The sequence below is a fragment of the Xiphophorus hellerii genome, chromosome 19, assembly GCF_003331165.1.
Source record: "Xiphophorus hellerii strain 12219 chromosome 19, Xiphophorus_hellerii-4.1, whole genome shotgun sequence".
NCBI lineage: Eukaryota > Metazoa > Chordata > Actinopteri > Cyprinodontiformes > Poeciliidae > Xiphophorus > Xiphophorus hellerii.
Window position 1 is genome coordinate 23,556,735 of NC_045690.1, and position 17,993 is coordinate 23,574,727.

General features: G+C 40.5%; 1 protein-coding gene across 3 annotated transcripts; it reads left to right on the forward strand.

Annotated features, from left to right (window-relative positions):
• The first annotated feature begins 1,328 nt into the window (after window positions 1-1,328).
• Window positions 1,329-16,997, forward strand: LOC116708761 (probable carboxypeptidase X1). Of its 3 annotated transcripts, XM_032546761.1 has the most exons (13): window positions 1,330-1,743; window positions 3,943-4,052; window positions 6,034-6,173; window positions 6,321-6,405; window positions 8,252-8,402; window positions 8,547-8,635; window positions 8,771-8,894; window positions 11,343-11,539; window positions 12,257-12,436; window positions 13,195-13,489; window positions 14,452-14,591; window positions 15,123-15,225; window positions 16,313-16,997. In XM_032546761.1, the coding sequence occupies exons 1-13, from the start codon at window positions 1,437-1,439 to the stop codon at window positions 16,615-16,617; spliced, it is 2,226 nt and encodes a 741-aa protein (XP_032402652.1). In that variant the 5' UTR covers window positions 1,330-1,436; the 3' UTR covers window positions 16,618-16,997. The 3 variants fall into 3 exon arrangements, with proteins under 3 accessions (XP_032402653.1, XP_032402652.1, XP_032402654.1); XM_032546762.1 differs by lacking the exon at window positions 3,943-4,052 and having other exon boundaries at window positions 1,329-1,743; window positions 6,034-6,178; XM_032546763.1 differs by lacking the exon at window positions 3,943-4,052 and having other exon boundaries at window positions 1,600-1,743.
• The last annotated feature ends 996 nt before the right edge of the window (window positions 16,998-17,993 follow it).

Below are 17,993 nucleotides of genomic sequence, written 5' to 3' on the forward strand. Positions count from 1 at the left end.
GTTCACACACGATGCGTAACGGATACGGACATTGCATCCAGAGTTAGAGGTAGAAGAGATGGAAACTTTAGGAGCTAAAACGTGAACGTGTCCATGGAAAATGTCTAAATCTAAACGTGTTCAGGTGAGATGACATGAACATAAACTGTCAGTTCTAACACTGACACAGATCAGCTTCTTCTCAGACTCTGACAGAGTGGCTCTTACACACACACACAAAAAAACACACACAAATCAGTGATGATTACTAACAAAATATGTAAAAGATCTGCTGGCGTAAACTGATGTCAAATGTCAGCCGCCACATGGAAATCGATGCGCTGTAACTGTTTCCTGTCTTCCTGAAACACAGGATGCACCTGCTCAGCAAAAAAATACTCACTTTTAGCATTTAAATGTGAATTACTTTCTAAACAACTTTTTTTTTTGCATTAAATACCAAATATTGTGTGTACATATAGACATAAGATGCTATCCAGTGGTAACTTTCTGCCTCTTATAAGAACACAAGAGGCAAAGCAATTAGGCTAATCAGTTAGCTTTAGTGGAAAAATGAAAGCTAACCAAAGGAAATTAAAGCTAAATAAAGGGATGATTTTTGCAATATAGTTTATGGAATATATGTTATATATCCACAGCTTCTTCTAACTCAAAGATTCAGGAATCATTCCATAAATAAATAAAAAGTAAACACAGACAGGGATGTTTTGTTAGCACATGTGCAAAATGTTTTCGGCACACAAACCAACATCAGTTCCACAAGGCTCTGATCTCGGACAAAGTCTTTTGTCAATTTTTTATTTTCTTTTAGAAAAGTCAATTCACATTTATTGTTGAAATGACTGTTTTTGCCATTCACAACTCCTCAAACCTTAATCACAGCTGCTACGTCTAATCAGTTAGTACATTTACAGACTTGCCTTGGAGGCCTTGCTGACCATTACAAACTTTTTGTTACTTAAACTCTCAGCCCTCCATACTCGCTTCATTTTGGTTTTTGCTTGTTGAAGCATTTTAGGTGGAAATTGTTTTCGAGATAACTACATACTTAACCAAAGTGGGTCATTATAGGCCACTAAGGCGCACAATTCATGCAAAAAAAAAAAAAACGCTCATAAGTCATTTCTGAGTTTGACATTTTTCCTGGGAACCCAGCTGGAATTTTAGGTGGGAGGGAGGAACGGAGAGAGAGAGAGAGAGAGAGAGAGAGAGAGAGAGAGAGAGAGAGAGAGAGAGAGAGAGAGAGAGAGAGAGAGAGAGAGAGAGAGAGAGAGAGAGAGAGAGAGAGGCAAAGAGAAGGTGGGACTCAAAGAGGAGGGTTGGAGGTCTGGGTCCATCAGGGTATTAACTACCCAGGATTTTCTCTTCTCCATCACAACTCTACAGGAGGAAGGGGGAAAAAAAGAAAAGAAAGAAAAACAAAAACCCGAGTAAAGATGGAAAAGTCGTTGTGCGTTTTGGCTTCTTTGCTCTCTCTCTCTGGTTTTATACGGGGAGCTGAATGGACGGCAGAGAGTTTTTCTCTCTTACCGAACCACACGACCCCTCAGCCAGCGAAGTGGACCGAGGCTCCGACTGCGGCGGAGCGGAGCGGAGACGGAGCGACTCCGGCGGCAGGAACAGAGCCGCTCCGCTCCACGGCGAGTCCTGCGGTCAGTGAACGCAACGCCAGGGCACACGAGAGGGGAGAAGAGGGGAGAAGAGGGGATCCCAACACGAAAGATGATAAGAAAGCAAAACTGGGTAAGGCTGAAAATCAAACAAACAAAGAAAAAATCATTTCGGGATGCTTTGTGCGAACGTTACTCAAGTTCAATTAAACCCACAGTTAATTAACTGATGCATTCAGGGACATTTCAGGCGTCAGTTTATCACTTTGTGTTTTAAATTGTGAAATAAATAAGTTTGAATTTTTGTTTTTGTTCTTCTGATAATCTCGTTCAACCCTCCACTTCACTGGAGGAGCAAATCTGACTTTACATGACCTCACACACGTTACGTACAGTGCCCAGTAAAAACATAAATAAATAAATAAAAAATAAATAAATAAATAAAACAGTAAACTAGGAACAAAATGTTTCGCATTCTGCCTCGCTTCAACCGCAAGCTTTGATGTCATTTGTTTAGATTTTGACACAGGCCAACAGAAAGAGGCGTTTCATTGTGAAGTGGAAAGAAAATAACTGGTGACTTTGAGTGTTTTTTTTTTTTTAAATGTTTAAAACAAAAACAGAAGCGTAAAAAGGCGCGGGGTTGGCCGGTGCTCTGTAGGACGAGGTCAAACTGGGTGGGGAGCGTCTTTGAATCAATCTCATCCATCTTTTTTTTACAATTCTGACTGGCTTTCCTATCGCTGTTGAAGAAAAGAGCCCGCAGCATGACGCTCCCACCACCGTGCTTCCCATGTTAGGACAGTTTGTCGAAACAGTTATTGAAGATTCTACTGTATTTCAAAGGACAATGGAGGCATCAGCTCATTGAAATGGCACGTTTATGTCGCTGTGAGGGTTTTAAACAGACCAGCCAGAGAGACGTTGAACGGATTCCAAAGAAAAATATTCTTAATTTATTACAAAAAGTCCAAAAAAATAGTTCAAAAATGATGAATTGGGTCCAAAACTGAGGTCAACATTACAAACTACACCTAGGTAGTGACACAAAGAACTCAAGCACAAAACTGAGCTAACAAACAAGACATGAGGGGAACTTAAATAGTGGCTGATCAGACCCCTGCTAACACACAGGGGGGGGGGGGGGTGTAATTAAACACACAAGAACTTAAACAAATACTGGTCAACACATCACTAAATCTTTAAATTAAATAAACATTAGAACTGAACTAACTTCCAAAGAGAAGAAACATTAAAGAAATGGTCAAATTAAACTAAAAAAGACCAAATGGAAGGATCCACTGAGGAGGTTTGCCAGTCATAAAAGGACAGCAATCAGCTGGAGCTCTTCTGTGTGGCTCCGGCAGCAGCTGCAGAGGAAACTGGCAACTCAAGAGAAGAAGAAATTAATTTGTTGCGTTTAACAAAAAATACATAAAGAACTGACAGATAAAGATAACTAAATGTGTGCACCGCAAATAGTTAACTGAGGAGTCAGCCTAATGGAAATCATTTTAAAGAGACAAATCTAAACTATTCACTAATCAATATGTGACCCAATGTTAGGGATGAACAGAAAACGATTACCATTCAGATCTCTGTGTGACAGTAGGGACCGCTGTCCCAGTTGCTAAAAACCTCTATTTGACAAACAGTGATCATAAGAACTTCTTTATTAAAATTTCCGATGACATTTAAGGTGTACGGCAAAAGATGAGGATTGGACCAAAAAAAAACAGACTGCTTTTCACAGGAATCTGAGAGAAAGAAAATCCAGGATTTGTGTAGAAAAAGTCAAAATTTTGAGATTAAAGTCAGAAATCTGAGAAAAAACCTCTTTTTCAGTGGTCCTAATCCTTTGCCATAAGAGTGTCTTCCTTTATCTTAAAGTATATTTTAGAAGTATTTTTGATTAACCGCAGCCTTTCTCATGGTTAAGAACCCATAAACCTCTCTGCAGCCGGAGCTCCTCTCACGTTGCTCTTGCTAAACATTTCTTCTATTTTTTTTTTTTAACTTCGGCCTTCGGCTCGTCTCAGATTACATCCAGACCCTCTGGTACTTGGTTTTATCTGCGTCCTCCTCCGGCCCGACCCGGCCTTTCCGGAGGAGTTGAGGGCCTCAAACGTTCCACTGATTAGCGGTATTTAATCATAACAACCCGCTCAAAACCTCATTTCTGCGTCATCCATCTTGTGTTTCGCTGCATCCGTCAACAAACCAGGAGGCGAGCTCCCAACCCTCAAGTCGTCACAGTTTCCCACCGCGGCCGAGGAACTGCGTTTGGAGACGTCATGTTTCACGTCTTTGTGACTTGTTGTTTTGCTCGCAGACTGCCCTCCGCTCGGCCTGGAGTCGCTGAGAGTCGACGACAGCCAGATGCGAGCCTCGTCCCAGGAGAGGACGGGTCTGGGCCCCCACAGAGGGAGGCTGAACATCCAGGTCAGCCTTCGGCAGAGCTCACTGAGACGACACAGGAAACTCACAGCTTGAGACCTTGAAAAAGGGATAAAGTCGGTGAAATTATCGCCTGTCGTAGTTTTTGGCGATACAGCAGCATGTAACGGCAAAAACTTTTTAACTCTTTGGAACAAGACTAAAAATGAATCACGTTCTTATTCCGCAAGAAAGTCGTCTGTCTTCAAAAACCCTTTCAATACGTTAGAAAATGATTAAACAGTAAACTGAGATCAGGGACTTTATCACAAAATAGATTCATTCCACACAGATGGACGTTCGAAAGACTTTACTTCTGTTAGTTATGATGATTTTCCGTTTGCAGTTCATGAAAACCTTGACATTTAAAACTAGAATATCACATCAGACCAATAAAATAAAAATAAAAAATTAATACAGAAATGTGGGCTCACTGAAAGGTATATGTAATACCCAATTTTAGGATGCTACTTTCAAAAGATACTTTTAATCTGACAAACTTAAAGTGCATCTTCCAATTTATTGAACAGATCCCGATTAAAGTTTGCTACGTGATATACGTTTGCAAGTAAGACGTTATACGCTGCGTTTGATAAGTGAATATACAGTAGATCAGATTATTATATAAAAAGAAACAAACTAAAATCTGAACCCGCAGCCTCAGTCCCAGACTCCAGCCGTCTGCAGCCTCTCGCAGGTTTTCTTCTAGGTTTCACCGCGACGTGCTCCTGGACATGAAAAAGTTTATTACAAATTGCTTCGAGTTTACATCAAACGCAGTGGACACAGGCAAAAAAAAAAGAAGAAGGGGGAAAGGTGAGGGAAAAGACTTAAAGGGAGCGAAGGAGAAAGACGGAGAAAGAAGCATGGAGAGAAGAACGCCCTAAAAGTCTGCAGAAAGAGAGAAAAGAAAACCCCAAAAACAAACAAAGAGCACGCGGCGCATAAATAACAGTAACAGTTGTAGCGTCACTGGAAAGATTCGAAGCGACTTTAAAAAGCTGCACTCTAGTTTTACTGCAGGTAATTTAATAAGTTTTGTTCAAGTGATACATAATTCTGATTTCAGAGTTATTCAAATCAGGAAAAGAAAACCTACTAAAATTAGCTGCAACAAAATACTTCTTTTTTTTTCAAGTTGGCTCATTTATCTCTCAGTGTACACGCACCGAGAGAAGAGAACGGAGCTCCAGCTTTAAAAATAAAGAAAAAAAGATTTGATTTCCTACATATAATAGAATTGATTTCTTTTATTAACCTTCGTTTAACGTGGCAATTTAATAAACTCAATATAATCACTTGGGGTGAACTTAATTTAATTACCTGTAACTCACTTGATCTTTTTGAAAGTTGTTTAATTTTTTCGGTACAAGTTAATACAGGACGTATTTAGTGTCAGCCGCAGCTCAACAGAAAGTGTATCTGACAAGCAGCTGAATCTAAAGGCCAGTTCGCATGTCGCCACAGCATAATGCTGCCACCGCCATGCTTCTCTGCAACACACAGTCACCTCCGGAGTCACCCTGGACTGCTTCTCTTCTTGTCCGGCTTGTCAGCGGACGGCCAAATGCGTGCCGCACTTTTCAGAATTTGAATTTGAATCAGAATCAGTGCTGGAAGCCTTGTGTCAGTTCCCGTCGCGCTCCCTTTGTCTCGCTCTCTTCCAAACATCTGAAAGAGTCTGAACGTTTTTGCACAGCAGGGAACTTTTGTTTTCCTAACAGGTTCCCGGCTTTTAAACAGTTCGTCTGCGCAGGAGGTCTGCGAGAAATTGGGTTCAACACAGAGCTTACATTTACTGCACACTCCTCCGCTCGCCATCTGAAAGCAGTTAAGCTGTAAGCAGGCCAACTTATGCAACACCGAGAAACTCCCATGCAACGTTTCCCACCGATGGGTTTTTGCAGCTGACAAAAAGAAAATAAAGAAGAAAGAGACATGATTTTCTTCCTCTTCCTTCTTCCTTTTTTTTTTTAATCTGTTGCAGTCGGGGATCGAAGACGGAGATCAGTACGACGGAGCCTGGTGCGCCGCGTTCAAGGACCAGCACCAGTGGCTGGAAGTGGACGCCATTCGCCTCACCCTGTTTACCGGCGTCATCCTGCAGGGCAGGAACTCAATCTGGAGGTCAGGTACTATCACAGTTTTCTATGACTGACGCACACACAAGTACAAATAAATATATTTGGTCACAATCAGTTCATTGTGGAAATCAGATTTCATTTTTTTCGTTGCGTCAACGACTGAATGTGTTGCGTTTGGTTGGTGTTGCAGTTGGGATTGGGTCGAGAGCTACAAGGTTCAGCTGAGTAACGACACTGTGGAGTGGCAGACCTGCATGAACGGAACAGACGAGGCGGTAAGACCTGTTGTTTGATCTTAAGAGACTTTTGAAGCTGCCTAACATGTTCATTTTTACCAAAAATAAAGTGCTTTGAATTGGAGGCTTCTTCAAATTCCTATTCAAACAAACACAGACTGATACAGGAGATCTTTTCTGCCTACAGCCATTACTATTTACAATAACTCTTTAATTATTAAAAAAAAAAAAATGCATTTAGCTTCCCTTTGTTATCAACAAACTATTTTTGAATTTGAATTCAACAACTATCTCACCAGTAGCTTCAAGTATGGGGGTCTGACTTCCACTCCTTTCCAAATGTTCTGGGGCCACGTTTGTTTAATCTTAATTTAAATGTACCATGTGAAAAATGTCAGTTTTATGCTGATGATATTGTTCTTCGCTGTCACATAATGATGCGTTTAATCCAATACTGTCAACTTTTAAAGTTTTACAGACCAATTTTCATCATCTTGAGATTATTTTAAAAGCAGATAAACCTTTTAACAGAAGTTTCACATAACTTAGAAGTTGATGTAAAAAATAATGTTCGTTTTGGCCACAAAATGATTCAGCAGCAACAACATGTCGCCAACTACAGCTTAGAGCAGTTCATCGATGCAGCGGCCATGTAGCCTGACATAAAAAACATTTTGCTAGACAAGGTCAAACATTGAGAAGTTTTAATTATTGTTATCAAACCTTATCAAACACGGCGTTTTTAAGCCAAAAATACCTCAGAAATATACAGAGCCAAGCAGGAGAATCATGGGGCCCGAAGCGGCTGCTTAGTTTGTTTATGCCGTGGGCCGGCCCTGGGTTAATGAATAAATAATGCAGTAGGAAACAAAAACCAGCTGTGAAGAAGTAGACAGACTTAAACAAACTCAAGGAAAAATTCAGCCGTTACATAATGACAAAATCAGACGTGAAACACAAATTAAGCTGAAGCCCAAAGTCATCCAGGGTTTGTTCTGAGTCTGCAACCTCAAGCATTTTTGTTTTTTCTTCAACACCACATGTCCATCTACGGGAAAAAAAATTGGATTTCTTTCCAGGAAAAAGTAGGAGAAAAAGAAAAAGGAGGGGAGAAAAAAAAAGTCTACTCTGCTTTCTGTTCCATTCCAAGACAACTCTCGATGCCGAGGAGGTCATGTTTTCAGACGGTTTGTCTTTGAAATATGTCAAGAATTTTAGAAAATAAAAGCATGGCTCTGATCCGTAGTTTTCTTTACTGTTTGCAGAAGGATTTACTTCACAGAAAAAACATAAACTGAGGGTCAAACTAAACAAAATATGTTGTATACTTACTTCAAAAGAATGCTAAACTACATCTGATTAGAACGTAGATTGTGGAAATAAGCAAGTACTTAAGAAGTTATTTCTTTAAATTAGGCTGTAGGTTATTTATCACCTTTCAAATACAATGAAAATTCTTGTGTTTTGTTTGCGATCACTGCCGCTTTCTTTTATTGTTAATATATATTTTTACAGTAAAAGCTTTTGGACGGAAATGCAGGTGGCCTTTATAATCGTGCCTGACAAGAAAGTCACTCCCATTGAATACTTGAGCAGTTTTAGTTTCCTAAATCGTCAAACCAACAGTGGCATGGTAAAATATTGAACAAATTCATATTTGATTGCATTGCTGTCACAAACTTTAAGGTATTTTATTGGGATTTCATGTTAATATGTGGTGGGTCCCTATTGGATTCAGCCCCCTTCATACCTAGACCCAACTTTTGCTACAAGTACAAGCATAAGACCTTTGAGGTATGAAACTAAAATTATTTTACTATCCTTACCTCTTTATGAAATCCCAATTAAAAAGGCATTGTGTACGATTGCTCTCTGAATCGTACAGATATTCGAAGGGAACCAGAACCCGGAGGCTCCTGTTCTCGGGCTCCTTCCCGTCCCCACTGTGGCCCGTTTCATCCGCATCAACCCTCAGACCTGGTACTCCAACGGGACCGTCTGCCTCAGGGCCGAGATACTCGGCTGCCGTGTCCACGGTATGCACACATTTACCGGGTCTGAACCACAGAGTGTGTCACTCCTAGTGAGTCATTGCCACTTTCAAAACAGGACACTGACTATCCCTGAGGCGAGTCCAGGTCAGCAAAACCAAGTTACTGTTCGTTGGTCTTTCCCCATAGATCCAACAGATCCGTACCCCGACCAGCAGGAAAGAGGTTCGAGGGATAATCTGGACTTCAAACACCATGACTACAAAGAGATGAGAAAGGTAAAGCCAGACGATGAGTAACCTCAACTCCCATAAAGCTGAACCAGAAGGTTTTAGTCAGACTGTTGGCAGATTGGCTCCAGATTTAACCCCTCCGAAGGCTTTCTACTTCAGCATATCTTTCCGACGCTGCAGCTCATGAAGTCCGTGACTGAGGAGTGTCCGGACATCACCCGCATCTACACCATCGGCAAGAGCTACACGGGCCTCAAACTCTACGTCATGGAGATATCGGATAACCCTGGGAAACATGAACTCGGTAAGAACTGCTAAAGAGATGAGATGAATACCAGGTGTTTGAACGTAGGGACGCATCGATCCACTTTTTTCACTTCCGATACCGATATCCATATTGATATCTGAGGGTTAGTATTGGCCGATACCGTTCCGATACATAAAAACAGCGCTAAATCGACTTAAAATGTTTATTTTTTTATTTTTTAAACACAGACCTAAATATACTGAATTACAGTTTTATTCAATATGTCTACACACTTCAATACACCAATAGCTTCACTAGCTTAGTCAAACATTTAAAAACAACACAATTTAATTTGTTCATCATAAATATAACAGACAATGTAAAATAAATAAGAAACTGATAAAAAATAAAAATAAAAACAGAAATCATTCAGAGCACAAAGCGCAGCGAATTAAACTGAACAGATGTGACCTGATGGATCAATACCTGATCTAGAATTTATTTTAACATCAGGATCGATACAGATATTAATATCGGACTGGCGCATCTCTCATTGTAAACGGTCAAAAATCAATCACTTTATCAATCTGATCCTCAAACATATTTCAATATAAGTCAAAGATTACCCGAGCAAATACAAAATTCGGTTTCAAACGAAAACCCAAACAAACTTGATTCTTGAAACAGAAACCTTATGTAACGTCTTCTAAACTCACTTAGATTAAACATTAGATTGTAAAATCTCCAGTGTGTTCCCACAATTTTTCATCTGAGAAATATTTTTGGCAAATTTAGCTCTAAACCGAAAACACTTTCCCAAAAACTGTGGTTAATCAAGGTTCATTCATGATTTTATAGGAAAGGTCTCCTCAGGTTGTTGAGATTTTAGCAGCTCGGAGGCCCAGTTGGACATCCTGCAGTGTTTACACAGCCTGGTTCCTTCAGCAGAGCGACCTGGTGAGGCCGAGACTCTAGAGAGGGCCTCGCTTGTGTAAACTAACTTTTTGATTTCCTTGTTATATTGTCTTCAGACATTCAGACTTGCGCTTTAATGCTAGCTCTGGTTTCTCCATGTGTACCAAAAAGCACAAATAAATCAAATGCGGTGCAGCATGTTCTGCTTTGTTCTTAGAAAAATATATTTCTTAAATCCTTCTGTTCTTCTTTTTTCATTCTACGCATTCATTCTACAGCTGCTGTTAATAAAAGTGGTTTTGTGGCTGAGTGTGACTCCGATGCAAACCACAAGGAAGGCATGAAAACTTGTAGTTTCTGAGAACTTTGCAGATACTGCAGCTGTAAAAAAAACCAAAAAACATTTAAGTGCGGATTCAAACATCAAATTTAGCATAGCATGCTCACACCTCAGTTTGTATGTTTTCCACATTTCCCATAAGCCGCTTGAATTTCAGGGCGACGGACATTTTTCAAAACCAATTATTGCCATGAAATGTATCAACTTAAAGCGATAAAAGTCAGAAACTGAAGTTGATTACTTTGCTGTTCGTGAGTCTCAAATCGGTCATCAGCTGGATGGAGATTAAGATGTCTGGTTCACGTTAGCTTCCGCTAATTTTTGTTATGCGTTTAACGTTAGCGTAGCTTCTTGTTTAGCTAATTATAGGTTAGTGAAGCTAACGTTTTGGTTAGCTGTGCCCACTGCCGATTTTAGTACAAATTGATATGATTCCTATTGTTCAAACTATGTAGCTATTATTATTTTAACTGGTAATTTTATTGCAAAAATTCATTTTTCATGACAACTATGGTGGCCATCTTGAAAAGTCAAAACATTATCAATAAATATGATTCCATTGGTCCAATTATGCACGATTTGACACACACACACACACACAAATCAATCGGAGATCAATATTGCCATATTTGGAGCACAAATAAATCTTTCTTGATGACCCTGGTGGCTGTTTTGAAAAATGGCTGCCATCTTGAATTTTTCAGTGGCTAATCTGTTTCTGGAAACAAGTTTGTTTCTTCAAATTCAATTAAATTTAAGCTCCAAAATTTGATCCCAAAGGCAGATTAAACGATGCCTCCTGGTGGCGTCGTGCTGCGCTGCATTTTATTTAGGGGCATCAGAGCGCCTGCAAACAACTGCATGTCACAAGTTTTAGATTTTATCCCACAGAATATTATTTTCTTTCCACTTCACAATATCACACCACCTTACATCGCTCCATTAAATAAAATCTCCGGTAACATAAAAGACACAGCAGATGTGAAATCTTTGAGGGATCTTGAATACTTGGATTTTTTGGGGGATTTTTTTCCATTCAGGAACGTCCGCTGGTGATCTAGGTGGTCAGAGCTTGACAGTGGTCCAGTTCAAAAGTGTTTCTCAAAACTCTAAAAATGTAATCTGAGTGAGGAATCTGCTCCTTTTTTTCCCCCTGGACTATGAAGAAAAATAAGAGCCAGAGTTTAAATAAACTCCGTTGCCCCTCTGACGACCCATTATAATTACTCTCTAAACTGTGCTCTTGGCAGGTGAGCCAGAGTTTCGCTACGTGGCGGGGATGCATGGAAACGAGGCCCTGGGTCGAGAGCTCGTCCTAAACCTCATGCAGTATTTATGCAAAGAGTACAAAAAGGGCAACCAGCGCGTCGTACGGCTGGTCACAGAGACGCGGATCCACCTGCTGCCCTCCATGAACCCCGACGGACATGAAGTAGCTTACAAGAAGGTGGGTGCTGCTGGACGCCGTTCATGAAGGGCCGTCAGAAAGTCTTCAAAACTATTCTTATTGTTTTCCTTGTAGAAAACAATAAGAATAGTTTTCTTTAAAGGGGCAGTGTTTTGCAAGAATCAACGTTTTTGAGCTTTACGTCATATTATGAAGTTATTGTGTCATCAAAAACATACCTGGAGCGTTGCCTTGATTCTTTCATGCTTGTTTGGAGATTGTTTTTTTGAATCATTCCTGGAACCATTCAACTGTGCAAAATGCCCGGGTGGACCTGGCGCCGCCTTCGAGGACGTCCCCACTCTGCTCCTTCAGACTAGCCAGCAGCAATTAGCAAACCACCTGGTGGAAACTGAGCATCTCATTACACGAGGTGAAATGCTGGTAAAAATGTTAAAGGGTTAGTAGAGGAGCCATGTTGTGATGACTTCTCTGACTTCTTTCTGACAGCGAAGTTTCAGAAAGAGCAAGAGTTTCTTAAAGGGACAGAAGCCCAACTTCAATGTGCTAAATTACAAAGTCAAACTCCTTTTAGGTCTTAAAAAAAAAAAGACAAATGAAGGAAGAAGAAAACTACCCTAAAATGGATTTTAGGTCTGTAATGTCACAGAATTATGGCAAAGGGGCATCTCACAGTTGTGTTGTACATCATTGTATTTGATGTGTTCGTTGACATTCCTGACTCTGTGTCTGACGGGCCGATCTGATTGGCTGCAGGGCTCAGAACTGGCCGGCTGGGCCGAAGGGCGGTACAGTTACGAAGGAATCGACATGAATCATAACTTTCCAGATCTCAACAACATCATGTGGGATGCCCAGGAGACTGCAGCTGATCCATCTAAAGTGTCCAACCACTACATCCCCATCCCAGAGTACTACACGCAGGAAGACGCCATGGTAAGGAGTAACTGGGTTTTTTTTTTTCCACCACAGGAGGCAAAATTAACAAGTCTAAATGTCAAATATTCTGAATTTTTTGTAATTCTGAACACCAAATATTGGACTCTTTAAATGAGTTTCACAGGCTAGGAATCTTCAGAGCTCTGAACTTTTGCATAATAACATTAGAGAGAGAAGCGCAGGCAAAAGATGAAGAAGTATATCCTTAAAATCTGGATTTAGCGGCACGCGATACTTGGATTGGAAAACATTTCCAAAGCCAAGAGCCAGAAGTTTTCCTGACAATAATCCTGCTCAGTCAGTTTCCCTGTTTACGGAAATTAACAGCTCAATCTTTTCCAAGTAAAAGAAACCGGAAAACGTGAAAATGACTCCGAATGTTGTCATTTCGAGCAGAAAGAATTAGTGGTTTCCATGTAAGTTCAGCAGTTTCTTTCCAAACATTGCTTTGCACTAGTATTTCCACCCTCTTTTTTCCTAATCTCATCGCATTTCATCACAACCTTGTGTGATTTTATGACAGACCGTCAAAAAGTAGCACATTACATTGAAGTGAACCACAAAGGATGCACGCTTTCCCCCTTTTTCAATAAGTAAAAGTGTAAAACTTGTCGCCTGCATTGGGTTCAGCCCCCAATACTTTATCATGCTGGTATTTTTCTCACTGATATGATAGAAAGTTCCATTTTTTTTCTTTTTCTTTATCCGCCCCACTTCGCTTGAGAATGCTAATACCTTCCTCCGCCTCTGCCCAGGTTGCGCCAGAGACCCGCGCCGTCATCAGCTGGATGCAGGATATTCCCTTCGTGCTCAGCGCAAACCTCCACGGCGGGGAGCTGGTCGTCACGTATCCCTTCGACTGCACCCGCGACTGGGCCCCCCAGGAGAACACCCCCACGGCGGACGACGCCTTCTTCCGCTGGCTGGCCACCGTGTACGCCTCCACGCACCTGGTGCTGGCCAACCCGGACCGCCGCATCTGCCACTACGAAGACTTCCAGATGCACAACAACATCATCAACGGCGGAGCCTGGCACACGGTCCCAGGCAGTGAGTCACCGGAGTTATAAAAAAAAAAAACTAACAAAAAAAGTGCTGAGTAGGGAAGTTAAGAGGTTTGTCTGGTTTTAGTTTAGTGTAACAGACAAAGGGAGAGAAAACACTGTTCACTAACGGCGTTTTGAATTGGCTAAAAGCTCCAGTCTTTTCTCACCATTAATTCAGGAGTAAAACAGATTCTCTTTTGCGTGATGCAGAATAATAAAAAAAAATTTGAATACGACAATGTAATGCCACTGTAGATTTTTCAAAAAAGAGAATACATTACCGCTAAAACACTTGGAAATTTCCGAGTTTGAAAAGTTGAAAGTTTGCTAGTAAAAAAAAACCCTCCTAAATTTAGAGATTAATCTCAAAGATTTTATGGAATTTCTGAGATTAGAAACTAGAAAATCTGAGAATCTAGATTTTTTTTTTTCCTGAGTTTCGAAAGTCCAAAATTTTCAAAAACTTGGAAGAAATTTCCAAGTTTTTTTCTAGAAAATTTCTTGTTTTTTTTCTAACAAATTTTCCCCTTTTGGAGCTCAGAAAGGTTGTTGTTTATATATAAATATAAATATACACAACGGCCCTAATACATTTTTTTTCTCTTATCGTCTGGCATTAAATTAGTTTAATCTTTTCCTGTTTTAGGGCAGGTAGGATTATCAAAATGATTTCCATTTCCTAAATCCAAAGTTTATGAGAGATTGATTTTCTTTTCATCAGCATATTTCAGGACTTTCTGCATTAGTTGGATGTTAGTACATTTCCTTATTATTCCATGAGTGGCACTGAGAGCAAGCCTTAAGAATTACTTTCAGTCATGTTCAGATCGGCCGTGATGTGAAATCTGGCCGCCTGATGGAAAATACAGTCACTTCCTGTTTGGTGGCGAAGGATTAATAAATATGACTACGCCATTTGAGATTAGACTCGGCTTGGCATATTTTTACTTTGTGTCTTTTCTGCAGGCATGAATGACTTCAGCTACCTGCACACCAACTGCTTGGAGGTGACCGTGGAGCTGTCCTGCGATAAGTTCCCTCATGCCAGTGAGCTTCCTGTGGAGTGGGAGAACAATAAGGAGTCTCTTCTAGTTTACATGGAGCAGGTCAGTCTCCACAACTCTTTCAGATGTGTTTTTTTTATTATTATTATCTCCATAAATATCAACATTATTTTTTTTTTTTACAAAGTTTTACATTTTTTCTTTATTTTAAAACTTAGCCCCTTAACTGTCACCCTCACAACGATTACATGTTAGTGGGTTGATCCGTAAGGAAACCCATGTCTTCACGACGGTTTTAAACATAGAAATAAAAATCATGGTTCTTTAATGTCAATTTTATTTATGCAGCACTTTAAAAACAGGTTCAAAACGGCACCAAAGTGCCGCACAAAAACGATAACAAAATAAGTTGATGAAAAGAAAAGGAGAAATAAAAATAACAACAAATTTCCTAGTAGTTTGCATTTTGTTCGACTGTTCAAATGTTTGGCAGCTTGTTGATGGTCACAAAGAGTGTGACATGAAGGAGTGTGTGTGTGTGTGTGTGTGTGCGTGTGTGTGTGTGTGTGTGAGCTTCTTACTGGAGCTGCAGCACATCATCAGCCTCAACACCAGGTTTCCTCCCTCGCTCAGGTTCACAGAGGAATTAAAGGCGTCATCAGAGACAAGAGCACCAAACAAGGAATAGAAAACGCTGTGGTCAAGGTGGAAGACCACGACCATGACATCAGATCAGGTCAGTCCTGCAGTTTTCATTCAACCTGCCGGTTAGCTTCCCTTCTATCAGGGCAAATGAAAGTGTGACAGGAAATGTACTTTTTTTTTTTGTGGTTGTTCTCTCTAGTTCTCGTTCAGTTTGAGTCAAGCTCAGGACAATTATTTGTTGGATTTCAAGATGTGTTTTTTAGCTTCACAAAGTGGAAACATGGAGTGTCTCCCTCCCGCCACGAGAAATTCTTTTTCTGGGAATCTTGTATTTCTACCCAAACAAAGCTTTTTATGTCAGTTACATTCACTGGCAGCGACAGGACTGAGTGTTGAAGGTGTCATCCAGTAGCTGCATTTCCATTACAAATGTGCGCTAAACTTTGTCAATATTCCACTAATGAGGAAAAAAAACAATACAGTTTCGCAGTTGCCGTATTTCCATTACATAAGAAATGCGATTAAAAATCAACCGTGAATAGGTTTGTTCACGCAATAAGTTGTTACAAAACATGGCTCTATGGCTTCGGTGTCCTCTTCGTCTGGTCTGTCAGTGGTAACTTCCGGTTGTTGATCACGTGATTCGCGTGACGCTCATAAAGTGTTTCCATCGCAGTTTTGCGAAATACGCTAATCTTGATACGGACGAAAAGCCATCTAATCCTAGCGAAAAAACTTTTTTTATCGAAAAATTTGTTGTTTTTTTTCTAAATTGCTGCGTTTCCATTAAGCAAAATTATATTCAAAATTCATTTTTGCACTTCTTTTTTTTTTTTTTTTACAGTCAATGGAAACAGCCACTGTCACGACATAATGATATTTAACAAATATGTTAAAAAATATATATATAAAACACTCACACAAAAACCTATAAATATATATATATTATAAAAGTTACATTCCGCAGATTTCTACTCAGATTATCTGACACAAATCGCAAAATTGGCGACATTTTGGAACATCTAGCAGTAAAGCCAGCTCTACAATTGCAACATTATCCTCGGCTACGCAGAAAAATCCCACCATCTCTCCTGCTAGACAGTGAAATGTTCCCGTTTTCGCTGTTGAACCACCAGACATTCCCACCAACCTCTATGTTTTCGTCCAACCTCGTACAGCCGCCGACGGGGACTACTGGCGCCTGCTGAACCCCGGCGAGTACAAGGTGGTCGTTTGGGCCGAGGGATACTTTCCGTCCATGCGTAGCTGCCGCGTCGGCTTGGAGCCTCATCCGACGCTCTGCGACTTCGCCCTCACCAAAACGCCCATACAGAGGCTGAAGGAGCTCCGGGCCAAAGGGGAGAAGATCCCGAGGGACCTCCAGCTGCGGCTCCGCGCTCTCCGGATGAGGAAGCTCCGTGCCAGCACCAAGGCCATCAACCGCCGCAGAGAGAGCCAGGCGAGGCGAGCGCGCTCCTCATGAGGGCCGGAGAGGAATCGGAGAGGACGAAGGGCCGAGGAAGACTCTGAAATGACATGGATTATTGGTAGATAAAAGATTTAAGTGAAATGTAACTGATTTTAATGAAAAATTGTCTTCTACTGCAGGATCAGCTGTGCCGAGAAAAGAAAAAGAATACACATCCTTTTACAGTGCCTTGCAAAATCACTTAAAGCTTTTTCACATTGCGCTACAGTCACAACTTTTACTGGGAAATTTATGTGATGAACCAACGCAGAGCTATTATTGTTAGTGACTGCGAATTAGTTACGGAAGAGTAAAATATGTGCGCAGAAGCGTAATTTCTCGGGATTTGTGTTGCAACAGTTTTAGTTTGTGGGGGGTAACGCAGCCAAATGTGACAAAAAGTTTTAGGGGCGTCAAAACCTGAGCATGGCGCTATTTATACAACATCAAACATACTGGATAATTAGGGAGAAAAATCAGAGTTTCTCCCGTTGTTCTTTTTTTTTTTCTTGTATGCCAAGTAGAATGTGAATCTCTGTCAGCTGGTCTGATATATGTCACATCGTCTTTCTGCATTGGGGGCCTCAAACGCCCAAATAAATGTGATAATTCATGTTGCAAAATGTCAAAAGTTTATAATGAAGGACAGAGAAATAAAGTGTCAGTTGAATGTTAATAAAATGCAGAGTGTTCAATCCTACTTTAAAGGAAAGAAAAAGTTTATTGAGACGATGCAGGTCTGCCTCAACAACCTTCAGTTTCTAACTCAAAGAAAGAAAAAAGAACGCTTCAGCTACGTCCACGGAACGGTCGCGCCCCCTGGTGTTCACAGTCGTAACAACATGTACAGCTTTTTCAATACAGTACACCACCACAGGTGTACTTGATTGACCAGACAATTCTCGACCTTTAACCCCATACGATAGATGTTGTCATAGCAACGTGGGCTTCCATTAACCTCAGCGGAGCCACAAGTTGATGGCCTCCACGCCACGTTGCACTGACGCAGTAATTCGTGGAAATTTAATAAAATTGTAATTTACTGAGAGAATTAATTTCGGGGGTTTTACTGAGCGTAAGCAATGATCATATAAATGAGAAAATCTAACAGCTTGAAATATCATTATTCAGCTTTTTTGTGTATTTTTGAGGTTCAAAATGAGCAAAAAGTCTGCAAAAAATAACTAGATTGATTCGCTTTTCTACAGACTCGCTTCATAACAAAAATGTGCTTTCTACAGATATAGGTAGTGAGTTATCCTACTCCGTGTGTAAAGGGGTAAATTTAACAAGGTGGACCAGTAAAAACAATAAATAAACGCTCTGCTAAAGCAAAGCAAACCCATCCTTAACACATTTGGACTTTATGTAACAGACTAATGTAAAAGGCA

Bases quoted from the DNA above. Each gene is read 5' to 3' on its own strand.
- LOC116708761 (XM_032546761.1), top strand. From the start codon at position 1,437: ATGGAAAAGTCGTTGTGCGTTTTGGCTTCTTTGCTCTCTCTCTCTGGT. The intron at 1,744-3,942 runs GTAAGGCTGAAA...TTTTGCTCGCAG, and splicing joins TGATAAGAAAGCAAAACTGG to ACTGCCCTCCGCTCGGCCTG. The intron at 4,053-6,033 runs GTCAGCCTTCGG...AATCTGTTGCAG, and splicing joins GAGGGAGGCTGAACATCCAG to TCGGGGATCGAAGACGGAGA.